Source organism: Podarcis pityusensis, assembly GCF_964106645.2.
Source record: "Podarcis pityusensis genome assembly, chromosome: 15".
Taxonomy (NCBI): domain Eukaryota; kingdom Metazoa; phylum Chordata; class Lepidosauria; order Squamata; family Lacertidae; genus Podarcis; species Podarcis pityusensis.
In genome coordinates, this window is record NC_138040.1 from 13,830,137 (window position 1) to 13,857,987 (window position 27,851).

Here is a 27,851-nt window from a genome sequence, read left to right on the forward strand (position 1 = left end):
CGGATTGGCCGGAGCTGCTTTCCGGAAGTGCCACTCTCTCTTCCTCCCCTTCTTATTCCTCGGCCCCCCCGCGCCGCTGAGGGACTTCTTTCGCCGCTGCCATGAACCGACGGGCCTCGGTCAGCGACTGCCTGAGGGACTGGGAGGAGCTGCAGGACGGCTTCCAGCGCGTGCAGGTGCCGCCCCCCCACCTTCCCGGGGAGGGGAGGGCAGGATAGGGGTGGGCAGGTGGCGGGAAGTGACATAATGGGGAGGGGCGTGACGTCACTTGTGCTGTGGGTGAGGTGGCGGGACCTGACCCCCGGGGTGGGGGTGGGGGTTCTAGCTCGGCATAAAAAAGAGAGGCGTTCTGGGCATGTGCAGAGTGCCTCCCTCCTTTCTGTGTAGCAAGAGTGCCTCTGGGGATGTGCTGAGTGACTTTGTGTGTTGAGTGCCTCTGGGCATGTGCAGAATGCCTCCCGTGTTTTATGTATATCTGTGGGGCGAGAGCTCTTTGGGCATATGCATAGTCACTGAGTTGACAGAGAGTGCCTCTGGGCATGTCCAGAATGCCTCCCCCTGTGTGTTTATAGCAAAATGTCTCTGGGGGGGTGCTGAGTAACTGTGTGTGATGAGTGCTTCTGGGCATGTACAGAGTGCCTGTCCGGCTTGTGTGAAGAGGAAAGCAGCTTTGGGCATATCTGGATTCCTTTGTCTCACTTGGGACTTTAAAAATAAGCATAGGTTTGCATCCTGCTTTTCCTCCAATGTCTTTTGCCCACCCCAGTTTTATCTTCACATCTACCCTGAGGTAGAATGTGCAGAAGAAATGTATTTGATTGGTCCAGGGAAACCAAGTCAGCTTCATGGCCAAGCGGGTCTCCTGAGTCCTTGTCTGAACCTTCTTAACTACTATGTCCATGTGCACGTGAATGTGAAGAAAGTGCCCTTCCTTCTTTCTTTCCTCCTTCTGCTGTGTGTGAAAAGTAAGCAGCATATATGAGCATGTGTGGAGCGCTTTCCTATCCCATCCATAACTTTGAAGAGGAGCACATTCTTGGGCATGTGCAGAGTGCTTTCTAATTCTGCTCCCTCTGTGAGATGGAGTGCTTCTGAGCATGTGCACAGTGCATTCCCTGGCAACACGGTTGAAGCTACCAAGGAGCACATACAGAGTATCCTTCCCCAGTATTAAATAAAAACAGTTGAACAATAGGGCTTTTAATCAGTGGCTACTAGTCCTGATGTTTAAACCTCATTTCTAGTATCAGAAGCAACATGACACTGAACACAAAATTGCTGGGGGGCGGGGAGAGTTCTTGTAAGCTTTTCAGAGGCCTAAGAACCTAAGAAGAGCCTGGCGGCTGGATCAGGCCAATGGCCCACCTAATCCAGCATCCTGGCCAAGCAGTTTTCCCATTGAGAAGCCTGCAAGCAGGAGCTGAGCACAACAGCCCTCTTCTCACTTGTGATTGCCAGCAACCAGCATTTAGAGACAGGCTGCCTCAGATGGTGGAGGTAAACCATGGTTGTTGTTGTGGCTAGAAGCCTCAGATAGCCTTTTCCTTCATGAAAATAGAGAGCCACTGTCAAAAACAAGATGATGGTCTTAATAGGTAGACTGTGCTAGACATATTATCCTAATTATTTAGTTTCATCCCTCTTGGGACCCTTGAAGTATGCAAACAATCCTGCCTTACAGTGTCTGCTCAAATGTTTTATACAGCCAAAAAAAAATATACGTCCTGCAGCAAGAACTGGGACAGAATTTGTAAACGATGCTGTACTGTATTCCAACATGAGAGCATCTTCTGTGGTTTTCTGTACATAAGTTTGCGAAAGAGTGGATCATGCCATTTCTAAGATAGGGCTATCCACCAGCAATTCAGAACATAAGGGCATAATGGATCTTCTAGATTCCTTCTCTAGAAAGCCAGCAAGAAGGATGTGAGCACAACTGGCATTCAGATACATTACTGCCCCCAGCCATGGAGACAGAGCATAGCCATTGATAGCCTTCTCCAATAATTTGTCCTATCCTTTTTTAGAGCCATCTAAGTTGGTGGCCATCCTTGCCTCCTGTGGGATTGAGTTCCATAGTTTAACCATGTGCTGAGTGAAGGAGGACTTTTTTTTTACCTGTCCTGAATCTTCCAACATTCAGCTTCATTGGATGTCCACGAGTTCTAGTGTTATGACAGGGAGAACAACTTTCCTCTGTCCACTTGCTCCATGTAATGCATAATCATATAAACTTCATGTAGTGTTTAAAAAAACCCTTCAACTTAAAAAATAACATTTTAGTTCATCCAGCTGGGGCTGATGGGAGTTGTAGTCTGGGTAATACTAGGTCAGGGGAGGCTGCTTTCACGGATCAAAATATTTCCAGATTGCTAACTGGTTGATCGGCTAAACTTCACAGCCATAATTGATGTTGTTTTGTTTGCATATGTTATCTCATGGCAGCACTGTCAGGTTATTTATACGCTGTGGACATCTGGCTAGTGGCCATCTTTGTGTGCCCTGTGAGTTAATGACTGAGGAGTGTGGCATTAAAGTCATTTTACGTGCTCACCACAGAGATGCAAGTGATCTCTGGATCACCCTGGAATCTGGAATAATTAGGACACACCTTTTTCATGATCACACTGAAACTTAAATAATGGCAGAGTTCATTGCTCTGCCTTTCTGATGTACATTTGCCTCAGATGAAAGTTTATTCTTCTCTCTTGCAAAATGCAGCAGATTAAGCAATGCCCCCCCCTTTTCCTCGAACCAAGAGGCTCAGTTGCGACAACTCCCTTTCCCCCTTCCTACGCGTGCAAGAGGAGGCGATTAGAAGCTTCCATTTTGTTCCACTCTCAAGTAGAGGCTTTGTTGCCTTTGGGGACTTTCAGACAGAAAGGGTAGATAGAAAGAAACGTGTTACGTACAACCAACTTTGGATGGGAAAGCAGCAAGCCTGAGTATATAGATTATAAGTGGGTAATGCAAGCAAACACCTTTGCAAACACTACCAAAAATTTCCTGGGAGTAAGCCCATTGCAAATGAGCCTCCTTGTCCTTCTTTTTGGCTGTTTAAGGCAGCCTTTGCCAACCAGGCGCCCCCTTCCCCAACCTTTTGGATTCCAACTGTGCCGTTGTTGGGGTTGGGAGCAGCGGTGCCCAAATCCCGACCTAGGATGTCAGCTTTCAAAGCTGGGCTTGGGGATGCCCTTTGAGGGAGGCTGGAACTGGGACAAGAGCTTCAGCTGGAGGTGCTGCTAGGACAGGTGGCTGATCTCCAGGTATTTATACCAGGGTGACTCAGAAGCTTTGTGCTGCTTCCTGATCACAGGGGCCAACACCGTGCAGCCCCTGCTGTGTCGGAGACCCTCACATGGCCCCTCACTGCTCAATCCCACCATTGGGCTGAGAGAGTCTCCAATGTCAAAGTGTGTGTGCATGTGTTGGCCTGAGTGGTTAACTGGTAATAATAGTAATAATAATAATAATAATACCCTGCCCATCTGGGCGGCTCCCAGCAGAACATCAGACATTAAAAACTTCCCTAAACAGGTTGTCTCCTAAGTCCTGACTCATTCAAGAGAAGAGAGAGAGCCTGTGTGGTGTAGCGGTTAGAGTTTCGGCACCAGGGTTCAAGTCCCCACTCAGCCACGAAGCTCAATGGGTGACCTTGGGAGGGTCAGTCTCTGCCATTCAGCCCTAACCGACCTCACAGGATTGTTGTGGGGATTAAGTGAGGAGCAGAGAACCATGAACACCACCTTGAGTGCCTTGGAGGAAAAAGTGGGATGTAAATGCGATAAATGATAAAATACATTGGAATGAGGGTGATGTAATAATGAAACCTCCCTTCCCCTTAAAGAGGTTTTAGGCTGCAGCCTCAGTTGACACCCTTTCCCCCCCTTTCTCTCCTTCCTGGCCAGGAGACTCACAGGCTGTACAAGCAGAAGCTGGAGGAGCTGACCAAACTCCAAGATGGGATTTCCAGCTCCATCAGCCGGCAGAAGAAGCAGCTGAAGGAGCTCTCTCTGGCCCTCAAAAAGTAGGTTGAGGGCAACTGCGGTGGCAGCACCTGCTTCCCTGGGGGAGGTTGCTGTGGGTCAATTTGTTGTTGTTGTTTTTAAAAGATATTTATTAGAGGTTTAATAGTTACAGAAAAAAGAAGAAAAAAGACAGAAAGAATAAAAAGTTAAACAAAACAAAACAATACCTTACAATACATCAGAAATAAAAAGAAAAACAAAAAACAATACAGCAAAACAACGAAAAAACCAAAAACATTTAAAAACACATCCAATATTTCTGTATCTTTATCTTTCATTTACTTGTTTCATTGACCTCCTCACACCTCCCTTTTTTGTATTCTGGTTCAATTAACTAATTCAGCAAATCCTTTCCATCTTTCTCAATTTTTGTTCTATAATTTATCTTAACACAATCTAACCTTAAATTTTCCATTTTGACCCATTAACAATCTATTTTTACTTAATTCTTTATAACATTTCTGCTAAAGCCATATAGCTTCATTCCAGCATCCGTCTAGCATTCATTAATTTTGCAATATTTCTGTAAATATACTTTGAATTTTTTCCAATCTTCTTCCACCGACTCTTCTCCCTGGTCTCGGATTCTGCCAGTCATTTCCGCCAATTCCATGTAGTCCATCAGCTTCATCTGCCATTCTTCCCGGGTGGGTAGGTCTTGTGTCTTCCAATGCTGTGGGTCAATTTGTGGCTTAGCTACTGGAGCCACCAGGACCGATTGAGCATTGCTGAGTCAAGTATCGCTTGAGCAATGTGGGTTTAGCAACCAGGTGGGCAGGGACTGTCATCTAGTCCTGCAGCTCGCAACCTTTTGGGTATGTCGACTCACAAGTCCAAATTTATTTGGTATGGTGACCCGTCAGTTGTTTATTGCCACGAGTGTCAACAAAGCAAGATTATAGGCCAACAAAACAAAAAGGTGTAGGAGGAGGTATTCATCATACCAGTTAAGGATTGCAAGCAACAATTATATTCTTTTTATAAATGACCATTGCTAACAACCCCACAGTGCAAAAGCAGGGTACAGTGTTCTGTCACAGCACAGACAAAGCAAGCAAACAGTAATAAGAGAAAGAAGTGGTAACATACCAGCAAGAATCAAGGTATCCATTTTTCCTGAACTGGCACGGAGGGTGAATGTTGGGCATCTAAGCCTGAAGCGTAAGAAATAAATTCTCACATTCTGAGTTCTCCATCCCTCTAGCGACATGTGATTTATGTGTTATTTCTTCCACAACAGCCAAAGTCCATAAGTTCTTACACTGCAAAGAAAAATGCCGATTTTTCAAGGTTTTCCCTTTCTGGGCTACTGAAATTGTAGTTAACTGCCCTTCTAGCTCATCATCAGATGGACATGGGGACTTAAATCCACCACCATCACTGAAAATCTTAGCCATCTATTATCCAGTATTTAAGATTTCAACAACACAAGGTCTGGAAGCTTTCATTAACAGAAGAGCGAATTAATCAACTAGGTTAACTGGGTGATTAAATCAAGAGCACCTTTCCAAGCAATTAGGCCATGTGTCATTTACAATATATACAGTTTTAATGCAAGTACAAAGATCTGGAGATCTTAGGAGAGGCCTTCATCCCATGTGTGAGAGAAGGGAAAGTGCTTTTTATACGATGGTGATTGATGAGACACACGGAGAAATATCCCTTTGAAAAAGCACGTTTTCAGAACTATTGTGTCTTTTTGCATGCAAAAATTTTCCAGGCTTCATGAACGTAGATCAGGGGTGCCCAAAGGATGTGAGGGCGATCTGGCTGCGACATCTGTCACCCCATTGATCGCCAGGGTTGATTCGGCTGATCTGGCTGGCTAGGCGGGTGTCCCCTTCCTCCCTCACCGCTCCATGTGCGTCCCTCCCGAAGCTGCGCGCTCAGTGGAAGAGGACGACCATCCCAGATAGAAGGAGTGTACCGTTCTTCGGTCAAGGGTATATGATAGCTGCGCTCCCCTGCTAGAACCTCCAAACAAACCTTTTTCAAAGAATGCCAGATTTGATGAAGTGAACATGCGTGAGGGCCAGCCAAAGTTGTTGAGAGCTTGTTTTAGGATTTTACCCCCCAATATATATTGCCACAGGGGCTGCATTAAAGCGACCGGTGCGCCAGATTAGGCCCCCAAAATGGACTTCAGGCATGCCTGACATAGATGGATCTCTTTCTTGGTCGGCAGCCAAATCCTAAATTAACTATTACAATAAACTATTGTATATTCTGACATTAGAGGGACTGGTAGATGGGGTGTTTCATCTCCTGTTCTGCCTGACCCTCTTTAAATAATAGGATAGCAGCTCCACTTGGCTTCCAGCTACACTGCAAGAGCCTTCAAGATGTGGCTGTCCACTCTCCCCAGTGAGGTCTTTGGCACAAGGTGTTTGATGGATGATTATTTTGCTGTTTGTGGTGTGTTTCTGCTGCTGTTTCATTGTGCTTTGGATGGTTGCATGACTTCTCTTGTGCTGTTTTGCCCAGGTGCAAGTGCTCTCTTGCCGACAACAATGAGGAGGAACCGAAGGAGTCCTTCCAGGAGCTCCAGAGCATGATCAAAGAGCGGCAGGATGTCTTCTTTGAAATGGAGGCCTACTTGCCCAAGAAGAATGGGTAAGGGCCCACGCCCTCTATTTATAAGAGCATCAGAACTCTGCTGTTCAACCAATGAATGCTTCCAGAGCGGTTGCATACAATCAAGCTGTAGCACACAAGGAAAACGGCACAGAGAGGGAAGAGGGGGAAGCAAAACTCAGCTGCTGGTTCTTTCCAAGTTAAATAGTACTTATAATGAATGGAGGTTAGCTCTGGAAGTCCAGCAGCTGGGAGGTTAATGGGACTCTGATGGCTCCCACCCAACACCCTTTTTCTCAAAAGTGGCCCACCAGATGTCTCTGAGGGAACTCACTTGAAAGTAGCAGCCCTCCCTGGTTGGTTGGCTGGTTCTGAGTTTTTAATATTCTAAGGGAGACTTCCTTTAGAAAGAGAGGCTCCATTTTAGCCATTTGCAGATGACTGCTGTCAAGAGAACAGGAAGATGTTCCTCCTAGTGTGGTCCTACATCAGGGGGTGGGGAACCCTCCAGGTGCTATTGGACTACAGTTCCCATCAGCCTCAGTGAGTGGTTGGGGACAACGGGGGTCCCAAATCTGGAGGGCTCCCAAATCCCTCAGTCCTGTCCTAATTATCCAGTGTTTGTAATGAGCGTGCACACCCCTTTACAATTCTGCATTTGACTGTTTTCATAGCTCAACATTTCATACCCTAAACACAAGCAGGCCTGAGAATTCATGCAGGAGAAGGCTGTCAATGGCTCTGCTCTGCCTTCACAGTCAGAGGCGGTAATGCTCCTGAAGACCAGCTGCTGGAAACCACAGGAGGGAGGAGAGTTCTCTTGTGCTTGTATCCTTGCGGGTTTCCTGCAGGCATTTGGTTGGCCACTGTGAGAACAAAATGCTGGGCTAGATGGGCTACTGGCCTGATCCAGCATTGCTCTTCTTAAGCTCTTAGGACTTTTTCATTACTCTTGTGCAACACAGCAGACTGCCCTGCAGTCTGAGATGTTGAGTGCACTTGGCGTGTGGGAGCAGTTTGGCTTGTGGTGTGTGTGTTGCAGAGGTGTATTTAATTATCTCCTCTTTCTGTTGTGATCCAGGTTGTACCTGAGTCTCGTGCTGGGGAACGTGAATGTCACTCTGCTCAGCAAGCAGGCAAAGTAAATGCTGATCTCCTAACGCTTTGCTTCATTGCTTGCCTTGTGGTTTGCACTCATATGAGCTATGAACTTGTTTTTTGGGCGGGTTTGTTTGTTTTGTTGAAGGCTGAGGTTCTTGGAATGCCTGGTGCCATGCTCATTACCCAGTGCTGCTTCCTTTCTTCCACCTGACAGTTGGATGGAATTGCAGAATGCTTGCAATCGGGGCTACAGGAAATGTTTGTAGCTGAAGGAGAATTTGGAGACTGGAGTGGGTGGGGGCAGAGAGATGGGACGGTCAGCTAGAATTCTGCACCAGCAGAAGCTGAATTATGTGGTCTGCATTACCGTATTTTTCGCCCTATAGGACGCACTTTTTCCCCTCCAAAAATGAAGGGGAAATGTGTGTGCGTCCTATGGGGTGAATGCAGGCTTCAGGAAGCTATCCGCAAGCCTGCGGAGCCCGGCGGAAACTCCCGCGGGCTCCGAAGGCTTGTGGATAGCTGCCTGCAGCCCGAAGCCCGGGGAGTGTGGCACTGTGTACCCCGGGCTTAGGGCAACTATCCGCAAGCCTGCGGCACCCGGTGGGAGTTCTCGTCAGGCGCCGCAGGCTTGCAGATAGCTGCCCTAAGCCCGGGGTACGCAGTGGGCTACAGCGCCGCGTTCCCTGGGCTTCGGATAGCAGCAAGCTCCGGGAGCGATGGCGAGGTTGAGCGCAACCTTGCCTTCGCTCCCGGACCCCCAGCCCCGAGGCTAAAAACAAAGCCAAGACAGCTAGCAAATGCTTACATAATTTCTCATTTTGCATGCTTCTGTACTATGTTACTATTTTGCATAACTTCTGGTTTTGCTACTTATAAGAGGGGCACACAAATTGAAACCCACCTTCACTGAAAATCTTAGCCATCCATTATTCAAGATTTAAGATTTCAACAGGCCTTGCTCACCTGCGTTCCAGTGTGTTTTGCCACCATGAGGACTAGAAGCTTCATTAATATAATAGCTACAATGTTTAGCTGATTAATCAATCAGCATAACTGGGTGATTAAATCAAGAGCACCTTTCCACAAAATTAGAGACGGGAAAGTGAGGTAGTGATTGATGAGACACATGGAGAAATGTCCTTTTGAAAAAGCACATGTTTTCAGAACTATTGTGTATCCAGAATTTTTCCAGGCTTCATGAACGTAGATGAATCTCATTATTTGTCCACAGCCAAGTCCTGAATTCAGTTGCTTGCAAAGTCCTGCAACTGATAGAGTTCACTGAGTTCTGAAGCCTGGCAATTTTCCAGCTTCTTCTTCAGTCTCAAATCTCTTTCACTCGAATCTGCAGTGGCAACAGATAGCCTTCAACAATTCTTGCAATTCCTGAAATCTCCTACCATAACCCAGACAGTTTGCTGTAACCTGAGCCCTTTTATACACAAAGTTATTTGCCAGATCTGCCCAGTAACACAGATAGGTCACAGGATGCCTGCAGGTGCATTGTGGGGACTGAAGCATCTCTACTAACTCATGGAGAATTAACCCAGTAACTGCATTCCTCAGCATACCTGGAGAAAGGCATCTTCCATGATCTTAATGCCTAGGCAGGTTCGTTTGGGGGTTGGCCAAGCCTGGGCCCCAAGCCACAAAGAAAAGCTTAGGCTGAGCCCTGGAAGCTGGGTGCTGGGCAAAGTCCATTCACTGCTCTGCCTCCCTGTTCTAGGTTCAGGTACAAGGATGAGTATGAGAAGTTCAAGCTGTACCTCACCATCATCCTGCTCATAATCTCCTTCACCTGCCGGTTCCTGCTTAACTCCAGGTGAGTCTGCGGCAGCCTTGGATTGGGACCACACCGCTAAAAGTGAGCCATCATTCCTGTTTTCCCCCCTGAAAAGTTTATTAGATTTTCCATAATTATAACAAATATCACATAACAAAATGACACACGAAAACAAAAACAAAAAAATACATCAAAGAGAAAACAATAAACAAATAAACAATAAAAACAAACTTAATTCTTTAAAAATCCAACCTTATAAACATCTTAATTGACTTCCTCCAGTCCCTCCCTTCTGAGTTTCCTTGTAAATGAATGTAACAGCTTTCCAATATCATTATTAAACTAAAATATCTCCAATTATAATCCAACTTATTCACTTTTCTTAGTATTTAAGTCCCATTTATTTAATTATATCCTAATTTAATCCTAGGCCTATTTGGTACTTTCAAGTAGTTTCTAATTTTTTATATTACAATATTTATTCAAATAGTCTTTAAATTTCCTCCAATCTTCTAAAAGTGAGCCATCATTCCTATCCCTGCTTGCTTGAATGACATCCCTCTGAAGCAGTGGTTTTTCTTTCTTCCTTAGAGCATTTGCACCTTGCTCTTTGGCCCCAAAGGCTTCCGGAAAGCCTTATGTACAATCAGTTATAAACAGGAAAGTCCCTGCTTGCAGGCTTACCGTCTAGAAACACCACCACCACACAAGGAAAAACGGGGGGGGGGGGGCAGAAATCAAGCTCAGGAACCCATTCTTAGAGAGTTGTTCTCATAAAGACCAGCCAGCACCGTTCAGGATTGGGAAGTGCCTGATGGAGCTGGTCTTTCGGCAAAGCTGATGGAGCGAATCTTGCTACTGCCCATCTCTCCCACTGATGCAGCCTGATGGGCTGGCCGTCCCCAGGCACCAGTTGAGGGGTGAAGAGGCCTGATAGGGCCAGCCTGTCACAGCAGAGCCGACGGAGGGAGCTGCCCATCTCTCCACTGAGGACTGTCTGATGGACTGGCTGTAACAACCCGAGGTTGTTAAAGGTTGCAGGGTTCCTTGCAGGCAAAAGAAGGAAGACCACTATGAACCCCTTCTCTTCCACCATGCACAGTAACCCTTTCCCTCTCTCACCACTTGCCGCAGGGTGACGGATGCCGTCTTCAATTTCCTCCTGGTCTGGTACTACTGCACCCTCACCATCCGCGAGAGCATCCTGATCAACAACGGGTCCAAGTAAGTTGTCCAGGTCCACTGAAAGCTCTGGAGGCAGAGCTAGTAAGATGATGAGCCAGGGCGGTGTCCTCTGACCGGCTGAGCTTTCCAAGGCTTTCTCCAAGTCTTGCTTCTTGAGATCAACCTTAACTGGCAGTGCCGGGAGCGGAACTAGGGACTCTTGTGCTTACAGAGACAGTGGTAGGATAAGAAGCTGCCAGTGGTCCATCTGGCGCAGCTGTGCTTGCTGTGATTGGCAGCAGAAGCCATTCCTAGACCTTCCGTCGGACCCCTAACTAGAAGGGCTGCAAGATGGAGCCTGGGATCTTTTCCATGGCCTCTCCTCGTACAGCTATATATTTTGGATAGTTGCTTCTTCGCTATGTATTTGGGCACCTCTTAAGAGATGCCCATTCATCATGATAGTTCCTGAGATCAAGGAGAAGATATCCTTCCATGATTGGATGCCATTTTGAATCAAGATAGCAGACTGAAGCTTTCAAAACTGCGTTGAGTTTAACCACTGGTTTCAAAATGGCACTGATTTTTTATTTTTTGGTCACTTAGCATGCACAAACACTGCCAGGCTGTTAGCATTAATATAAATATTAACAGCCTGGTTGTTTGCCTATCTCCTCTAGGACCCTTTGTGACTCACACTGATAGGCATGTTTGGGCAGGCTGAGATTTCAAAGACAGCACCTGCACGTTTTGCCCCTTAACTTTTCCTACAAGGCCTGGAGACTTCCTTTTTTTTAAAAAAAGGAAGAAAATGAAAGCTGAGAGTCTGGGGCACGGGCACCTGCTTGGTCACCTCTGAGCCAAGGTGTTGCAGGTTGCCACTGTTGCATCTGGCGGCTTGATAGCCCTCCTTGGAGCCACGTTGCAGCTGCCTGTTGATGTTCCCTCGTCATCTTGAGGAGGAACTCCCAAGCAAGTGTGCTGAGCTGCAGGGCTTAAAGTTAACACTCTCTAACAAAAGCCCCTCCCCCCAATCCCTTGTGTTTCCCCAGAATTAAAGGCTGGTGGGTTTTCCATCACTACATCTCTACCTTCCTCTCCGGCGTCATGCTGACTTGGTGAGTCCTCAGCTAAGCATCCTCTCTGCCATTATATGATGTCCTGGTGGCCATCAGTGGTCCCCTGTGGCTCAGAGGCCCAGCTCACATTCACCTGGATTTCTGCATACAGTACTGGGGGGCCAACTCTGCAGAACTCCCTCTTGGCTGAGATCAAGCTGGCTGGCCCCCCACATTTTATTTGTTGCACTAGTATCCCACCTGTTCCTCCAAAGAGCTCAGGTTGGCGTGCATCTTTCGCCCCATCTCAGTTAATCCTCTCAACAGCCCTGTGAGGTGGGTTAGGCTGAGAGGTGACAACTAGTGAGTTTTGCGGCTAAGCAGGGATTTGAACCCTGGTCCAACACTCTAACCACCACATCACACAGGTTCTCAAGGTGTTGTTTTATCCAGTAGTCATTTTAAATAAACATTTTCTGATTTTTGTAGTTAACTGACTTCATCTTCTGCAAGGTTTCCTGTAACCTCATGAGATGCTGCTTAGAAACCATGGCATTAAGTAGCGTATAAATTGTCCCAATAAATAAGTAATAGCATAGGAAGCTGACTTTTACAGAGTCGGACCCTTGGAGATTTCAGTGATTGAACCTGGGACCTTTTTGTATGCAAAGCACAAGATCTATGGCTCAGCTACAAACTTTCCCCTGTGCCGAGAAAATGTAGGTTTGTGCTGTATATTTCAAGACTGTGTGTCTCTGTGAATGTATGGTTACACTGTACAGCTCAGTGCGTTCCCCTAGTTAAAGCCATCACTGGTAGTGGAAGTGATCATATCCTGCTTCAGTGAGTTCCCTCGGTTAAACATGTGCATAGGAAGTTTGCCTAGCCCAGCATTGTTGGAGGAAGCTCTCTTGAACCTTCTTTGAAGCTTTCACCTGCTGTGCCCGTTCTTCATTTTCCTGTTGACTTGTTTTGCTGCAAGCATTGCCATTAAATGGAATCAGGGAGCAATTTTGGCCCAGCAGGCCAGAACTTTATCTGAATCCCACCACACCAGCTAATTTTTACAAGTGGGTAGGACCGCCCTGCCTGCCAATCATCTGATGTTAGGACATCAGATGATTGACAGGTGTGTGGTGCTGCCCCCCTGTCAAAGTTGCCTGTGGGACGGGTGGGGAGATAGCAACCAGGTAGGATTGAACTCTCCATGCATCAGCTCCTGCACTTCGGAACTCCCTGCCTGTTGACACCAGTCAGGCACCTTCCCTGTGCTCTTTTCGGCTCCTGCTAAAAACATTTATGTTCTGGCAAACCTGTCCAGATATGTAGAATCTTTACATGTGTTTTAATCTGGGGGGTTCTTAGATCATCACTGATTTTAATTCTTATCTGAATGTTTTGCATAGCTGTTTTTTTTACTGATTTTTTCTATTCCTTTTTTGAAAATCACTCTGTGTTTTCTTTAATAATCATAGACTCAGAGAACTGCACAGTTGGAAGTAACGCACAGGGTAATCTCGTCCAACCCCCTTCAATGGCGTTGAAGCCTTAGATGGCGTTTTCCACCCACTTTGGGCTGCATTCCCAAGCAACTCGACTCCGAGAAGGCCTGGTCTCGGTGCGCTGGAGGGCTCTACTGACCTCGCAGCGCTCCTTCCAGCTCTACGGTTCTATGAGTCTGACTGTTAGAGAAAACCACAAAGTGATTTTCAAAAAAGGATAAAAACAAACGAACAAAAAACCCCATCAAAGTGTTATATAAATTGTATGAAATGAATACCTGCTCCACAACGGGAGCAGGTTGTCACAGTTTGGGGGCCCAATTTGGCCCATGGGATGGAGGGTCCCCACCCTGTGCTAGGAAAATGGGTTATACATTTCTAAATGAGCATACTTTTCCTTTTCTCATTTTCTCTCCCCCCACCCTCCACCTGATCCCACTTTCTCGGTGTCCTTGCAGGCCAGACGGTCTCATGTACCAGAAGTTCAGAAATCAGTTTCTCACCTTCTCCATGTATCAAAGTAAGTGAAGCTGCCCACAAGGAATCAGGAAGGTCAGCTGAGCACCCTTGAGCCTCAAAACCATGTGGGTGGGGCAGCGTGCTTAATTAGCCAAGCACGTTTTCAGAAGTGGGCTACGTGAACTAATTTCAGTAGTGCTAATTTCAGTAATTCCATTCTTGAGTAGGATACAGGCCTCCAGTTCCACAACATGAGCTTGCGAGCAGAATTGTCCGGGTGAGACTAGCAAAACTTCCAGATTTCCTTGTTGAGAAAGAAAGGGGTTTGTTGGATGGAATGGGAAGGCAGGTGTGAGGAAGCCTTTTATAGCCCTGGTGGGCCAAACTCCATTCTAGGTAGTCTTCTGAGCATAGCTGTCAACGTTTCCCTTTTTTAAAGGGAAATTCCCTTATTCTGAATAGGATTCCTCACAAGAAAAGGGAAAAGTTGACAGCTATGCTTCTGAGGGCCACCTGACAGCCGTGGGCAGGGTCAGAGGCAATTGAGCGGAGAAGATGATGTAAATTTTACCTTCCTACATTTGACTGGTTTCTACACACACCTCTCTACCTGTAAGATAGGTTAGGCTGAGAGGCTGAGACCAGCCCATGGTCTCACCCAGTGAGCTTCACAGCTGAGTGGGGATTTGAACCCTGGTCTTTCCTAGGCCCTAGTTCAACACTAACCACTACACCATGCTGCCTCTTTATGATTCAAACTTTTGTCCCATTTCTTAGCAAGCAAAAAAGTCTGTTTAAAAAAACAAAGCTCAAATTCCCAGGACCCTCTTGAAAAATAGGGAGTTGGAAGGGACCCAACAGATTATGATTTTTTTAACCTCTGATGCTCTGAAAGCCTTTGCAACGTCTGAGAAGCCAGGTTTTGGAATTGGCCTTCCAAGCCGCCCGCGACAGTGACCTTTCTCATCACCTCCTTCCAACAGGCTTTGTCCAGTTCCTCCAGTATTATTACCAGAGTGGTTGCCTGTACCGGCTGAGAGCCCTGGGTGAGCGGCACACCATGGACCTCACAGTGGGTAAGTGGCGTCTCTTGCTTTGGCCTCCTCTCCTCTTGCTGAGGAGGCAAGCCTCTCCAAGCCTAGGAGAAGCCCAAGCTTAGGAGAGGCAAGCTCTCCTTCAAGCTGTTGGACTCTGCATTCCCCATCGCCACTGCTTAAGACTCCTGCCACAAGGTGTAGTGCAAGAGATGCAGCTAGTTTCACTTCTCTGACACATATCTTCTTCTTTTTTTCTCCTGCCACCCACAGAGGGCTTCCAGTCCTGGATGTGGAGAGGCCTCACCTTCCTGCTCCCATTCCTCTTCTTTGGCCAGGTAAGTGTGCCGTGGCATTTTGGGGGAGGGCATCTAGGAATGGTGGGATGTCAGGGACTGGACTGAGGGAGATGAGACTGAGGAGGAATGGTGGAGAAGCGCCCCCCCTCCTCCTGAACTTCCCAGAGGAGAGGAAGGCAGTAAGTACAGTGGTACCTCGAAAGTCGAACGGAATCCGTTCTGGAAGTCTGTTCGACTTCCAAAACGTTTGAAAACCAAAGTGCGGCTTCTGATTGGCTTGTGAAAAAGATTGGCTTTGTTCTTATTTATTAAATTTATATGCCACCCTTCATCAGAAGCCCACAGGGCATTTTTACAGTGTACACTGCAAATAACATAATGTCATATTGATGCAACATAAAAGAATAAAATTATTATAAGGAGTGCATAGCACGATGCAGATTCTCCTAACAACATAAAAAGGAGAGAAAATCAGCAACACGGTATCTCAACTGCAAAGGCAGCACACAAATACAGAAGCTTCTCTGAAAGAAAGCGACCCATATCTCCCCTTTTCCTTTCCCCATCTCTCACCCTGGGAGATCTTCAATCCCCTGCCTCTCACTCGGGGTCCTTCCACCAACCACCTGTCACTTTCATGTGGCGTGGAAACTATGGCGTATTATGTATTTATTTGCTATGTTTACACCCCACCTTCCCCCCCAAGGAGCTTAAGGTGGTTGTGCATGTGGGTCTCCTCCCTCTCCATTTTGTCCTCACAACAACCCTGTGAGGTAGGTTAGGCTGAGAGAGGCAGCGACTGGCCCAAAGCCACCCAGTGAGCTTCGTGGCCGAGTTGGGATTTGAACCCTGGTCTCCCCATCCCTAAAGTCCAGCACTCTAACCACTGGTCCACACTGGCTTGTGTAACACATTGCAAATAAAATGTCTATGCTCCCTTCTCTTTCCCTGACTTCTGTAGTTCTGGCAGCTTTACAATGCCCTTACCCTCTTCCAACTGGCCAGGCACCCAGAATGCAAAGAGTGGCAGGTAAGAGCTCCTTGGGGCAGAGAGCTACTTTTCCCTCTTTTGTTTTAACCCTGTGAAACCTTCAGAGGAAACTTCCATATATGCAGCATTAGGCTATTGGCCCAGCTAGGGTAGGATTGTCAACACTGACCCTCCTGAGGGCAGAAAGTCCTTCTCTTTTCTATCTCAAGGCCTGGTCCCCATTTTGAAGGCTGCTTCGGGGGGAAGGGCTGGGGAACCTCTGGGTGGAGCTGTCATTTCCAACACCAGCCTCCCATAACTCCTTTCCCCCTTCCGTGCGAGGGGCAGGGTGTGTGATTTTGGTTGCCGCTGTGTGAACCAGCCGTGGGCTTCTCTGCAGGCCAGGTGCAACTTATAGATCCTATTCAAAAAGAAAACTAGCAAATTGGAAGTGGGAGCTTTCTTACTCCAACAGACTTTTGGGAACTGATTGCTTTTTATGAAAGGGCTGGTGCTGTGCTGTTTTTATTGTAATTATGTGTATGGTTTTTAATAGATCTTAAACTTTTGAATTCTGTTAGTGGTTTTTTTTAAAAAAAACACTTTTTAAAAATGTCTTTAGCTGTACTTATTTTATTTGTAAGCTGCTTTGCATCCCTGTCAAGGAAAAAGGCAGGATATAAATAAATTTATGATGGGATAGATGGTAATGCAGTTTGGCTAAATTAAACTTTAGCTGTGATTCCTGCATTGCAGAGGGTTGAACTAGATGACCGCTGCCGTCCCTTCCAACTCTACAGTTCTATGATTCTATAAATGTCCTGCTTTCACCGGTGGGGGGGACGGACCTTGAGCCAAAAGGCAAGTAAGATGGGGGGGGGGGATACACAACTTGCTGGAGCTCTGGAAGCAGCATGTAAAATGAGGGGGGAAATAGAGGTTCTTTTGAACAGCTCTTGGAACAAGTTCAAAGAAATGAGATTCATCGTGCCACACTCTGGTCCTTGACCGCAATAAATCGATTCATTCATCGTGTTGGGTCTGTGACAGCTTCTTTCTTTGGATGGGGACAGGATGTCCACTCATCTCCAAGAACTACCATCTGGGAGAACTGCTGGGGTGACCCCCCTGCCATCTCCCCCACCCTCCTGGCAGGGCAAAGTCTCACCAAGTCTTAAATTCCTCCGGCAGGTGCTGATGTGCGGCCTCCCCTTCTTTGTCCTCTTCACCGGCAACTTCTTCACCACCCTGCGTGTTGTTCACCAGAAATTCCAGGACAAGGCCAAGGTGGAGTAAAGGGGGTGGGGCTTGCGGGGCCTGTCCCACCCCACTCTCCTTGTCCTCTCCCCCCACCTTCACCCCCGCCAACAAAACTGTATTGCCATCTGGTGTTCTGCCGTTTTTTTCACCTGGCTGGAGGCAGCGCTGGTCCTGCTCCAGCTGGTCTTGAACGGACAATCCGCTCAGCGCTGGGCGCAACTTTCCCGGAGTCCACCGACTTTGAACCAGTGCTTCAAACAAAGTGGCGGGTGACTGGGCAAACTCCTGTGCCCTTTTCCGCCGAGGACAGGACCTCGTCCTCAACGGTGGGAGGAGATTCTCCAGGATCATAGCAGCGTGCTGGAGGCCTAGATCGACCCACTTGGACATGACTCTCTATGGTACCCTTGGGCCCAACCCTCCTACAAGAGCAGGCGACGGATTGCCAACAGCCGCCATGCTCTTTTCTAGCAGACTTTTAACAAGGAAGCAGGTTCAACTGAGGCCACGGTATGTATAAGTAGTGAGGATGTTGTGGGGGGCCTCCCCTGCCCCATTTTGAACCGCCTTGCAAGAGAAAGAAGTCTTTGCCTTTGCCATACAAAGCATCACTTCCTGCCTCGGAGTGCTGCTCTGCTCCTCGGAAGGGACCCTTGTCCTGCACCCTTGTCTGCTTTCTTACATCCTGAGGCCAGGGTGCATGGGTGGCAGAAGGGAGGATTGCCCCAGCCTTGCACGCAAGCAACCTTCCCCCTCCTGTGACCCAGGAATGGTTCTTGGCAGTTGGCTGGCAGTGAGAAGTGGATGGCTCCGCTGCTGAGGGTCCGGCGCTGCCATTGTTCAGAAGCCTCCAAAGGCTTTCAGGAAAGTGGGGATTAGGAAACAGCATGGTCTGAATTTGCTACGTGATGGTGTAGTAGGGGGACAGTGTCTTGTTCAAGCTTTGTGGTGTCTTTTGTGCGTTTGTGTGCATATCAATGTCTTCAGGAAGCTGGGAGGAGCTGGTCTGTGTCACAATCGTCTTAAAGAATGTACGCATGTCGTATTAAAAAAAAGGGGGGGGGAAACTATTGGAATAAAAGAAAAAAAAGGAAATGCCTTTGGTGCCTCTCCTGCCTTTCAACCAGCAAGGGAGAGGAGGGATGGGTCGGGATTTTGCACAATCTCCATTGCAATGGCCAGCACCGTTGGCTATTAATAGGTCCAGCTGAACAGAAAGGCACATTTTGGGCCATTGCATAGTGATGAGAGGAGAGAGATGGGACATTGGGTGGCTTTTTTGGGTATCTGGGCAGCAAGAGAAAAGGATAGCTTCCGTTGCGTGCCTTTGCATTTGGAAGGAACTCTTTCCTCTCTCCCCCTGCCTTCCTGTGATGGGAATGTGTCCTTGAAGTGTGATAATGCCTCTTGCTTGCGTAAGCATTTTTTTAAAAAACACCCCGATTTTGAGGGAGGGCAGCACAGTCTACTAGTCTGTTCTGCTCGTACCCACTCTAAAAGGTTGCCCGAAACAAATGCAGTCCTCAGGCTGAAAGCGATTCCTGAAATTAATGAGGAGTCTTGTGCCAAGTGCCAAGGCACCTCTGAGCAGGAGCTTCTGGGAGCGCGTCAAACATCTGAGGGAAGTGCGGAGTTCAGCTTCCATTCATTCTTTTGAAGCAATGCCTCCATTTCACAGGATAGCAGGCATTGCCCATCTGCTGCAGTCCTAAAGCAGCCAGGGAAGTGGCTGTGTTGAATTTCTGCTTTATCCTTGCTCCTCCCATGAAAGCAGCATATGTGAAATAGTAAAAGGAAAGAGAGGGGAAAATGCAAGTGTTGTTCAGGTTGTGCGATTTCTGCATGGGATGCAGTGTTTTGTACAGGACACACAGAGAGAGGCGTTAGGTATGCTTTGCCTGGAGAAGGGAAGACTAAGAGGGTGACCTTATAGTCATCTTCAACTATCTAAAGGGCTGTCCCATGGAAGGTGGAGCAAGCTGGTTTTCTGCTCCTCTCGCAGGACCTGGGCCAATAGATTCAAATGACAAGGAGATTCTTCCTTGCAGGTTTTTCAGCAGAGCTTAGAGTGGCTGTCCGTCATTGATTATTGAGTTGCGTTTACTGCATTGCAGGGGGTTGAACGCCCCCCCCCCCCCAGGAGGGGATCTCTCCCAAGTCTACAGTTCTGATCCCATGAGCTCTTCACTTATGGGCTTTGTTAAACTGTAAGCCTTTTGATGAAGTAATGATGGCCACCAATGTGAACGGCTTTAAAACATTATCGGCAAATGAATGGAGGATGAGGGCAAGCAATGGCTGTGAAGCATCTCCACTATTGGAGGAAGTAGGTTTCTGATGGCCTGATCCAGCACGCTCTTATGTGGATGGCAAAAGATGCTTGGTTGGTCCCTATGAGCTTCGGGGGCTTTGAAAAGGAGAAGCAGACCACCACCCCTTCCCCTCACCATGGTAGTAACAGTGGTTCCCACACTTCACACACACACACACACAACCACTTGAAAGTTGAAGATCCTTGCAGACCTGTTCAGAACTTCCCCCCTCTGTCTGCTGTACCTGTTGTAATGCACTGTGCCAGATGCCGTCTGGCTTTGTGGCTTCCTAAGCACACGATAGCTGAGCTGGTTAGAGCATGGTGTCAAGGTTCCAAGTTCGAGCCCCCATGGGACAGATGCATATTTCTGCATTGCAGAGGGTTGGACTAGAATGGTCCTCAGGGTCCCTTCCAACTCTACAATTCTGTGATTCCTTCCTTCCTTACATTTCATACAATTCAAATGGTAACCCAGCATAAGAAATAGTTCATTGGCTGTGCAGCCTCCCATCTCCAACCCCAAATCCACAGACCACGTTGTGGACTCCAAGTGGACCTCAGCTTGGGAAACCCTGTAGTAAAAGCTCTCTCCAAATAGCCATCTGTAAAGATTAGCAGCGTTGGCGAGTGGGTTGCTGCCCACTATATGTGCCTTGATAATGTATCAACGAATGGTTTGGTGCATCCATGGAAGGTAAGGCTGGGAGCATCACTCCAGTTCCAGCTTCAGCTCCACAAGCCCCCACCCCACACAAGGCCTAAGAAGGAGGCAGAGCAAAAGAATCAGGCCATATTTTATTCCAAGAGCAAAGTCTCCTTACAGTTATGTACATTCGGTGGACAAGCTGCTCACCCCAGCACTCAATCCAAACGTACATCCTTGGGTACACACTGGCAGCTTCAACACGAACCGTTAAGTTGCATGGCTGGGGAGGCAAGCCACACCGGGACTAAAAGCGCCATGGCTGGGCTCGGCCATGGCACACACATTTCTCAAGCCAGGGGCAGCACCCCATCGGTCTCAGCAAGGGGGAAATGACAGGCGGGCCTAGGAACTGGCCGGAGGGGGCCGCCATGTCCGGAATGGGCTTCCCCACTGTTTGGGGGGGGGGGGAGGGAAATTAAGTACCAACGAAAGAGGACTGGACAGCCAGGTACTGTCCTCCAGCCCAGACTGAACTGTGTCACCCTGATCCACTGCCACCCTCCATGGCTGTCTGCTGGTACAGCAGAGAGGGCGAGAGTTTCATCCAATGAGGCTGTAACAGGAGGGGACGCAGGCAAGAGGCAGGACTGCAATCCGCAGACAGGTGAGCCTGAGACATGCCAGCATGCAGACCAGGTATCAGATCAGGACAGCCGCCAACCCAAATGCACACCTCCCATGTTTGATCCAATTTCACACAGATGGTATAAGGTCTCCAAGCTTGTTCTAGGCACAGTAAGAAGTGAAGGGGGCGGGGAGAAGAGAGCCCCCCTCCGCTCACACTGCTGGCTTCTTAAATACGTCGTTTTGCTCACCACTTGACTCCCACCCTGTTATCCTACTGGGGACCCCCCCAACAGCACAGGTCACTGGTCACTAAAACCCAAAGCAATGCCATCTCTGGCTGCGGCAGGAGCACCCTTCACAGCAGCTTGGGAAAGGGCGGGGGGGCAGGTCTGGGGGGCCTGATCGTTTACTGCAGGCTAACTGAAAGCTACGCATCTTCCGAGGAGTTAAGGGGAGGGGGTCAGCACCTGAGCCCCGTTTTTGCAGCTTCTCCTGATGCAGAGACTCCTGAAAGTAAGTTTTGACATGTAGAGAAGGGAGGATGAAAAACACCGTGCACCCAGAAGTCCTCTGAGGAGCAGCAGCAGCAATTGCCAAGATAGAGAGAGAGAGCGCGACTAGTGATTCTGGCCTGAGGTGGCCTAACCCGCCCCCTGGAAAACCATCCAAGTCGCCCTGGGGCACACTCTTAACATGGAATGAATGGGAGGTAGCGAGGAGGGAGACAGGTGTGCACACCTGAGCACAGTCCCACAGGGGGGCAGGATGCACAGCCAAGTGAGCGAGTCCCTTCCCTGCCCCTCCTGCAGCCCCCCACTGAGAACCGCCCCCCCTCTACCCAGCAAGCACCGCCCACCCTAACTCCAGACGTCCAGGGAGTAGCGCCCCTTGGTCATCAGCTTCTTGACGTAATCCACAGCCTGCTGCTGGTTCATCTTCCCATATTCAGCCACGATCTCGTAGAAGGCGTTTTGCACGTCGCGGGCCATGTTCCGGGCGTCGCTGCAAAGAGGAAGACCCCCGCAGAGAGGGGGAGGTCCCGTTAGGTCAAGTGCAGCCCTTATTTATTGCATTCGTAACCCAACTGGGTCTCTCACTAGTTTGACAATCGAACCACACGGAAGTCTCTTCAGATTTGACTCAAGGGCAGGCTTTAGGATGCAGGTGGGCAGGGTGGGGAAACACACAGAGGGGTGAAATTTCAGTAGGCAGCTTCAGGTTAAAAAGGTAAAGGTAAAGGGACCCCTGACCATTAGGTCCAGTCGTGACCGACTCTGGGGTTGCGGCGCTCATTTCGCTTTATTGGCCAAGGGAGCCGGCGTACAGATTCCGGGTCATGTGGCCAGCATGACTAAGCCGCTTCTGGCGAACCAGAGCAGCACACGGAAATGCTGTTTACCTTCCTGCCGGAGCGGTACCTATTTATCTACTTGCACTTTGACGTGCTTTTGAACTGCGAGGTTGGCAGGAGCAGGGACTGAGCAACGGGAGCTCACCCCGTCGTGGGTATTTTAACCCGCCAACCTTCTGATCGGCAAGTCCTAGGCTCTGTGGTTTAACCCACATTGCCACCCGTGTCCCTAACCTTCAGGTTAAAGATAAAGGTACCCCTGCCCGTGCGGGCCAGTCGTGTCAGACTCTGGGGTTGCGCGCCCATCTCACTTAAGAGGCCGGGGGCCAGCGCTGTCCGAAGACACTTCCGGGTCACGTAACCTTCAGGTTAGGCTGAAGCAAACTGTGAAAGGAGTTTTATGCAACTTAATGCGGCCTCATGGGGAAACATTTTTTTGGAAAATGAGCAGAGGACTCATTGCATCCAAATCTGGTGATAGTAAGAGCTGTTCAGCAGTGGAACGGGCTCCCTCAGGAAGTTGTGGACTCTCCTTCCTTGGAGGCTTTTAAGCAGAGGTTGGATGGCCGTCTGTCATGGATGCTTTGGTTGAGATTTCTGCACTGCAGGGGTTTGAATTAGATAACCCGTGGGCACCCTTCCAACTCTAAAATTCTACAATTCAAGTCCTATGTCTTAATTTTTAACGGCTCACAGCTCAGTGACAGAGCAGAAGGACCAGGTTCTGGGAGGAAAACCTGCTCAACAAATGGAACTCATGTTGGGTTTGAAGACAGATTCCCCATCGTTTTGGGAGACAGAGGCATCATTTTCTTTCAACTGAAACACAGCTCTTGAGATACATAGCCTTTTGGTGGAGAAGTTCAGCTTCACCACTTCTCGAGAACTTCCAGTAAATACTTGTATATGAAACTGACTATCGTAAGTCTGCCTTGCCCAGGACTGTCTCCTCTTACAGATATAACGGGAGATTGGAAAGGACCTTAGCCCAGCTGCAGAGCACCTGCTTTGCATGCAGAAGGTCTCAGGTTCAACCCACAACGGCATATCCAGGTAGGGCCAGGGAGCCACTGCCAGGAGTGTAGAGTAGCCTCACTTCTGAGCTGAATTGAAGACCCGGAAGTTGCCAGGACAACTACTCTGCTCAAGGCAGGCTCTTCAAGGCAGGACACAGCAACCGTCCTCTGCTTGAATACCTCCTCACTAAAGGAGAGTCCACCTCCTCCTGAGTCAGCTCATTCCGGTCTCGGAGCAGCTAAGGCGTTCAGGAAGTTTCTCCCAAATGTTTAGCCAAAAATTCTGCTCCTGCGCAGTTCCCAGCTGCCAGTTCCGGTCCTGGCCTCCTTCTTTTCCTGCCTGCTCTATCTTCTGCAGCTCAGAGAGGCAAAGGGACTGCAGCAGCTGCCTCAAGAGAGGGCCCTGCACACCCACAACCAAGCCCCCTACTCACCCGCACACGTAGATGTGCCCGTTTCCTTCGTGAATCAGCTTCCAGACATTCTCCTTGTTCTTCTTCAGCAGGTGCTGGACGTAAATCTAGAGAAGCAAAAGCAGATTGAGGGGGGTGGGAGGGGGAACAGAAGCCGTTCAAGCTTGTGAAGTCTCCCAGTTGTATCATCTGCAGTCATATCGTAAGAAGCACAAAGCAACTTCCCACCAACCCTAACTCACTCACTCACTCTCACTCTCTCTCTCTCTCTCAAAACACACATAGGCAAACTCGGCCCTCCAGATGTTTTGGGACTACAACTCCCATCATCCCTGAACACTGGTCCTGTTAGCTAGGGATGATGGGAGTTGTAGTCCCAAAACATCTGGAGGGCCAAGTTTGCCTATGCCTGCCTTAAACACTTTAGTTCGGCCCTTTCCAAGCTTGCTGGGACTGATGGGAGTTGTAGTCAAAACATCTGGAGGGTGCCGGGTTAGCATACCGTGTGGCATCCACTAGGAGCAGCCAACATGGTAACTTCCAGGTGTTTATGGACTCCAGCCCCCATCGGTCCCCCAGGAAGCACAGGCAATGGCCAGGGATTATGGGAGTTGTATTCCAGCAACACCCAGAAGGTGTTACAGAATCTTATCATCTGCTTCATTAAAACACACAGAGGGAAAAGATTCATTAAAACACACACACACACACACACACACACACGGAAAAGATTCTAGTCCTTATGATTGCAAAGGTGACTTGGCACATTTAAACAGAGAGGAGCTAAGGAAGACAACTGATAGGAAGTGCCTAGGTGAGCAATTGCAGTGGCCCTACCACAAACTCAATCGGGGAGCATGTATATCGGCCTGGCAAGAGTTCTTTGCCATGATGCCATGTTTCACAGCTGCACGGCTGGGGGGGGGCAGAGAGACAAGGGGGCGCCCCTCCTCTCCCATCAGTGCAGCCCCCTTTCCCACCCCCTGAAGAGACCTGTCAACCCTTAGAAGTGATTTGTGTGCTGCCTTTGTATTTCAGATGCCCCACCGCTGATTTCCTCCTTTTTATGCTGATGCTCTTATGACAATTTGCATTTCACCTTGCATTCCTTATTGGAGTTGCATTTATGTAACTGTGTTGATCCTTATGCCGGACAGATAGGACGTTGCGAAATTTATGTTGCGTGCGGTGAACCGCCCCGTGGCCTTCGGATGAAGGACGGTACATCAATTTAATTAAGAGGAGGAAGACAAGAATGAAAAGGAGGAGGGCGATGGCCTCACCGCAGTGTCAGAATTACGCTTGACAGACAAAGCCCTGCAAAAATCAAGGGAGGTGCACAGCATCACAGAGTTGGAGGAAGCCCAGAGGATCATCTAGTCCAACGCAGGAATACCTTCTGAGGTTGGTCCCTGGAGAAAGCGACGTTGAGCTCAGTGAGGGCCCCTTCCTTGAGAAGCTTGGCCAGCTCCTCCTTGTAGAGGTAGTCCTCGTTCTCGTGCCGACAGCCGTAATAAAGCACCGTCTCGCCCACATCCTTGCCTGGAACGGGAAAAAAACCCCATCCTTCACTCTGGTGCAACTTATTGACAGGGCGCCCCCTCTGGTGATGGAGGCTGCCCACTGCGCCTCTGCCTGAAGCCCTGCTCTAAACTGGCCTCCCAATCGCAAGACTCGTTTTATTTTATTTTATTAAACTTGTATCGTGCCCTTACAAAGGAGCTCAGAGACAAAGAAGTAGGTTGTGGGGTGCCATCTAGTTTTCCCTCCCAAGGTGCCAGAGCCAAGACAGGGAGGAGTGCCCTCATTCTGATTTGCTTTCAGGCAACGCCAACATTGCCTGGCAGCGTTGACCTCCATTGCATCAGCAAGCCAGTTCAGAGCAAGGGCAACGCTTCACGCCCTTGCTCTGATTGGACTTCACAACATTGCTATGTCACCTGGCAGCACTGGCCTACAAAGCACTGCTAAGTCAAATCAGGGCTAGACAGTGCTTCATGCTTCCACCCCAGCATTTTACAGGGGAAAAGAACTGCGGAAGCCGTGGAGAAGCCAGAGGTTTCTACAGAGATACTTCTCCATCCAAGTCATGCAAGGACAAATTTCAGGCAGGCAAGAGCAGTTGCAGCAGGCACAGAGCACAGCCAATGAGCAGCCAGAGTCCCAAGTGAGTCCCACAGCACTCTAGGCCTTGAGATCCCTCACCCCTAGTGCAGATTGTGGAATTCAACAACAAGCCGTCCCATTTGCCACTGGCATGGCCAATCAGAGTCCAGTAAAGAGGGTGGACTTGTTTGGGACGGCACCCACCTTGCTGCTTGAGCCAGCCCCGCTCCTGGATGAAGCCCATGAAGGGGGCAATGCCAGTGCCAGGCCCGATCATCAGGACGGGAGTGCTAGGCTTGAATGGCAGGCGGAACTGGGACTTCCGGACATACATGGGCACTGTGGACTTGTGCCCGTTCTCGTTGGGCTGCTTGTTCTTCAGCCAGCTAGTGGCCACCCCTTTGTTGATGCGGTCCGTCTTGGTCTTGTACTCGACCAGCACAGCGCAGATGTGGATGGAGTTGGGTTGCACCTGGGAAGGGGGCGAGAAGAGAGGGAGAAGGCTGATGGCAGGGCTGGTGGAGGAGCTTCAAGTCACAGGCCTGGGCCGGGGACACTGGAGAAACAACCAGTGATGGTCCTGCAGATGATCCCAGTGACCAAGCCGGGATAGAACGGCTCAGCAAGCCCTGTCTTCCTCTCCCCCACCCTTCGCCCCCAAAAGTATCCAGGCTGCTGCATTAAAATGAAACACCATGAAGGGCCAGGCACGGAATGCCAAGTGTCAGTGCAGCTGGCGTGAGGGAGGTAGGAGGTCAGTTTGACCAGTCCTGGGGGAGGAATCCTCCACTAAAAAAAAAAAGGACCCCTGGACGGTTAAGTCCAGTCAAAGGCGACTACAGGGTTGCGGCGCTCACCTCGCTTTCAGGCCATTTTCAGGCATTTGCCCACATACAGCTTTCTGGGTCATGTGAGCAGCATAACTAAACCGTTTCTGGAGCAACAGAAACCAGAGAGCATGGAAACGCCGTTTACCTTCCTGCCACCTATTTGAGTACTAGAACTGGCATGCTTTTGAGCTGCTAGGTTGGCAGGAGCTGGGACAGAGCAACGGGAGCTCACCCCGTCACGGAGATTCGAACCGCCAACCTTCTGATCGGCAAGCCCAAGAGGCTCAGTGGTTTAGACCACCCACGTCCCTAACCTCCAAAAAGGCTAGCACTGGCAGATGGAAATAACTGAATGCCACACATTAGCCAGCAGACAAGGCCTGCTAGGGTGGGAACCTGAGGAAGCCCCGGAACACCTCCCTCCCCCCCTCTCCCTGCACCTCCCAGTGCTCACCTTGGACGTCGAAGCGATGGAATAGTAGCGAGCCTGCAGGCGGGGCAGCAGCTCGCAGAGGTGGTCAATGGGGGGCCGGAGGGAGGGCGTGTCCTGCAAGATGGCCAGGATGTTCCTCCGGGCTTCAACGACCCAGCTGAGATACAGCGACTGTGTGGATCAAGGAAAGAAGAGATGCCCTCCAGTGAGCCACTTATTATGCTGGGCAGGCCCACAAAGAGATGCACTTGCTCGTCAGTGGTTCCTAAAGGGAGAAGTAGTGCCCCGGGGGGCAGGGGCGGTGGGAGGACCTGGGGTGGGATGCTAAAAGGCAAGGAGGGCTGTTGGGGGGGAGGGTCCCGGAGGTTTACATTTTGCTATGCATTTTGTGGTTTTTATATTTTAATTTTATGTTGTGAACTGCCCCAAGATCTACAAGCGTAGGGCAGTATACAAATAATTAATAATAATAATAATAATAATAATAATAATAATAATGATGTAGTTAAAAGCTGGTATCACTGGATCAAGTTCATCCATTTTGTTGAATTAAACTAAATAGTTTTAATGGGATTAATTAATTAAATGTGCCATTTGTTGCTACTGTTTTAAATTTTATTCTGTTAGTGGGCTGTGCAATCCACTCTTCTGAATAATGCTTTTTGGAGGGGAGGGGGTGAGTTCATGGAACTCAAAGGGGACAGTGGCCCAAAAAAGATTTGGGAATTACCGAGCTACAAGCCATCCCCAGAGGAGGTGCTCCTCCCTGCCCTCACTTGTTAGAATAACCCACAATGATGCATGCAGACACAGAGAACTAAGAGGAGATTTTAGTGCAAAAGGACTTTAAGGTCAGTTCTACGGCAGAAGACAAATACTT

The 27,851-nt window shown here is 48.9% G+C and overlaps 2 protein-coding genes across 6 annotated transcripts in view; one reads left to right on the forward strand and one right to left on the reverse strand.

The window, feature by feature from the left end:
- Positions 1-29: 29 nt before the first annotated feature.
- On the forward strand, positions 30-21,011 carry TMEM120A (transmembrane protein 120A). 2 transcript variants are annotated; one of them, XM_080983185.1, is made up of 12 exons: positions 30-176; positions 3,909-4,027; positions 6,513-6,641; positions 7,684-7,743; positions 9,433-9,528; positions 10,624-10,713; positions 11,706-11,771; positions 13,672-13,733; positions 14,656-14,748; positions 14,980-15,044; positions 15,967-16,035; positions 17,167-21,011. In XM_080983185.1, exons 1-12 carry the CDS (start codon positions 102-104, stop codon positions 17,269-17,271), a joined length of 1,029 nt encoding a protein of 342 aa, XP_080839311.1. In that variant the 5' UTR covers positions 30-101; the 3' UTR covers positions 17,272-21,011. The 2 variants fall into 2 exon arrangements, with proteins under 2 accessions (XP_080839311.1, XP_080839312.1); XM_080983186.1 differs by lacking the exon at positions 7,684-7,743.
- POR (cytochrome p450 oxidoreductase) overlaps positions 20,326-27,851 on the reverse strand; it is a 51,490-nt gene continuing 43,964 nt past the window's right edge. For all 4 annotated transcript variants that reach the window (XM_080982954.1, XM_080982952.1, XM_080982953.1 and 1 more), the window contains 5 exons: positions 26,993-27,142; positions 25,913-26,180; positions 24,999-25,144; positions 23,624-23,709; positions 20,326-21,824 (listed from right to left, as the gene is read on the reverse strand). In XM_080982954.1, the coding sequence (XP_080839080.1) occupies positions 21,680-21,824; positions 23,624-23,709; positions 24,999-25,144; positions 25,913-26,180; positions 26,993-27,142 (795 nt within the window). In that variant the 3' untranslated portion in view covers positions 20,326-21,679. The remainder of the gene's footprint in view (positions 21,825-23,623; positions 23,710-24,998; positions 25,145-25,912; positions 26,181-26,992; positions 27,143-27,851) is intronic.

Excerpts from the sequence above, each read along its gene's own strand:
- TMEM120A (XM_080983185.1), top strand. The coding sequence starts at position 102 with ATGAACCGACGGGCCTCGGTCAGCGACTGCCTGAGGGACTGGGAGGAG. Across the intron at positions 7,744-9,432 it reads CTGCTCAGCAAGCAGGCAAA|GTTCAGGTACAAGGATGAGT; the intron begins GTAAATGCTGAT and ends TCCCTGTTCTAG. Across the intron at positions 9,529-10,623 it reads CGGTTCCTGCTTAACTCCAG|GGTGACGGATGCCGTCTTCA; the intron begins GTGAGTCTGCGG and ends CACTTGCCGCAG.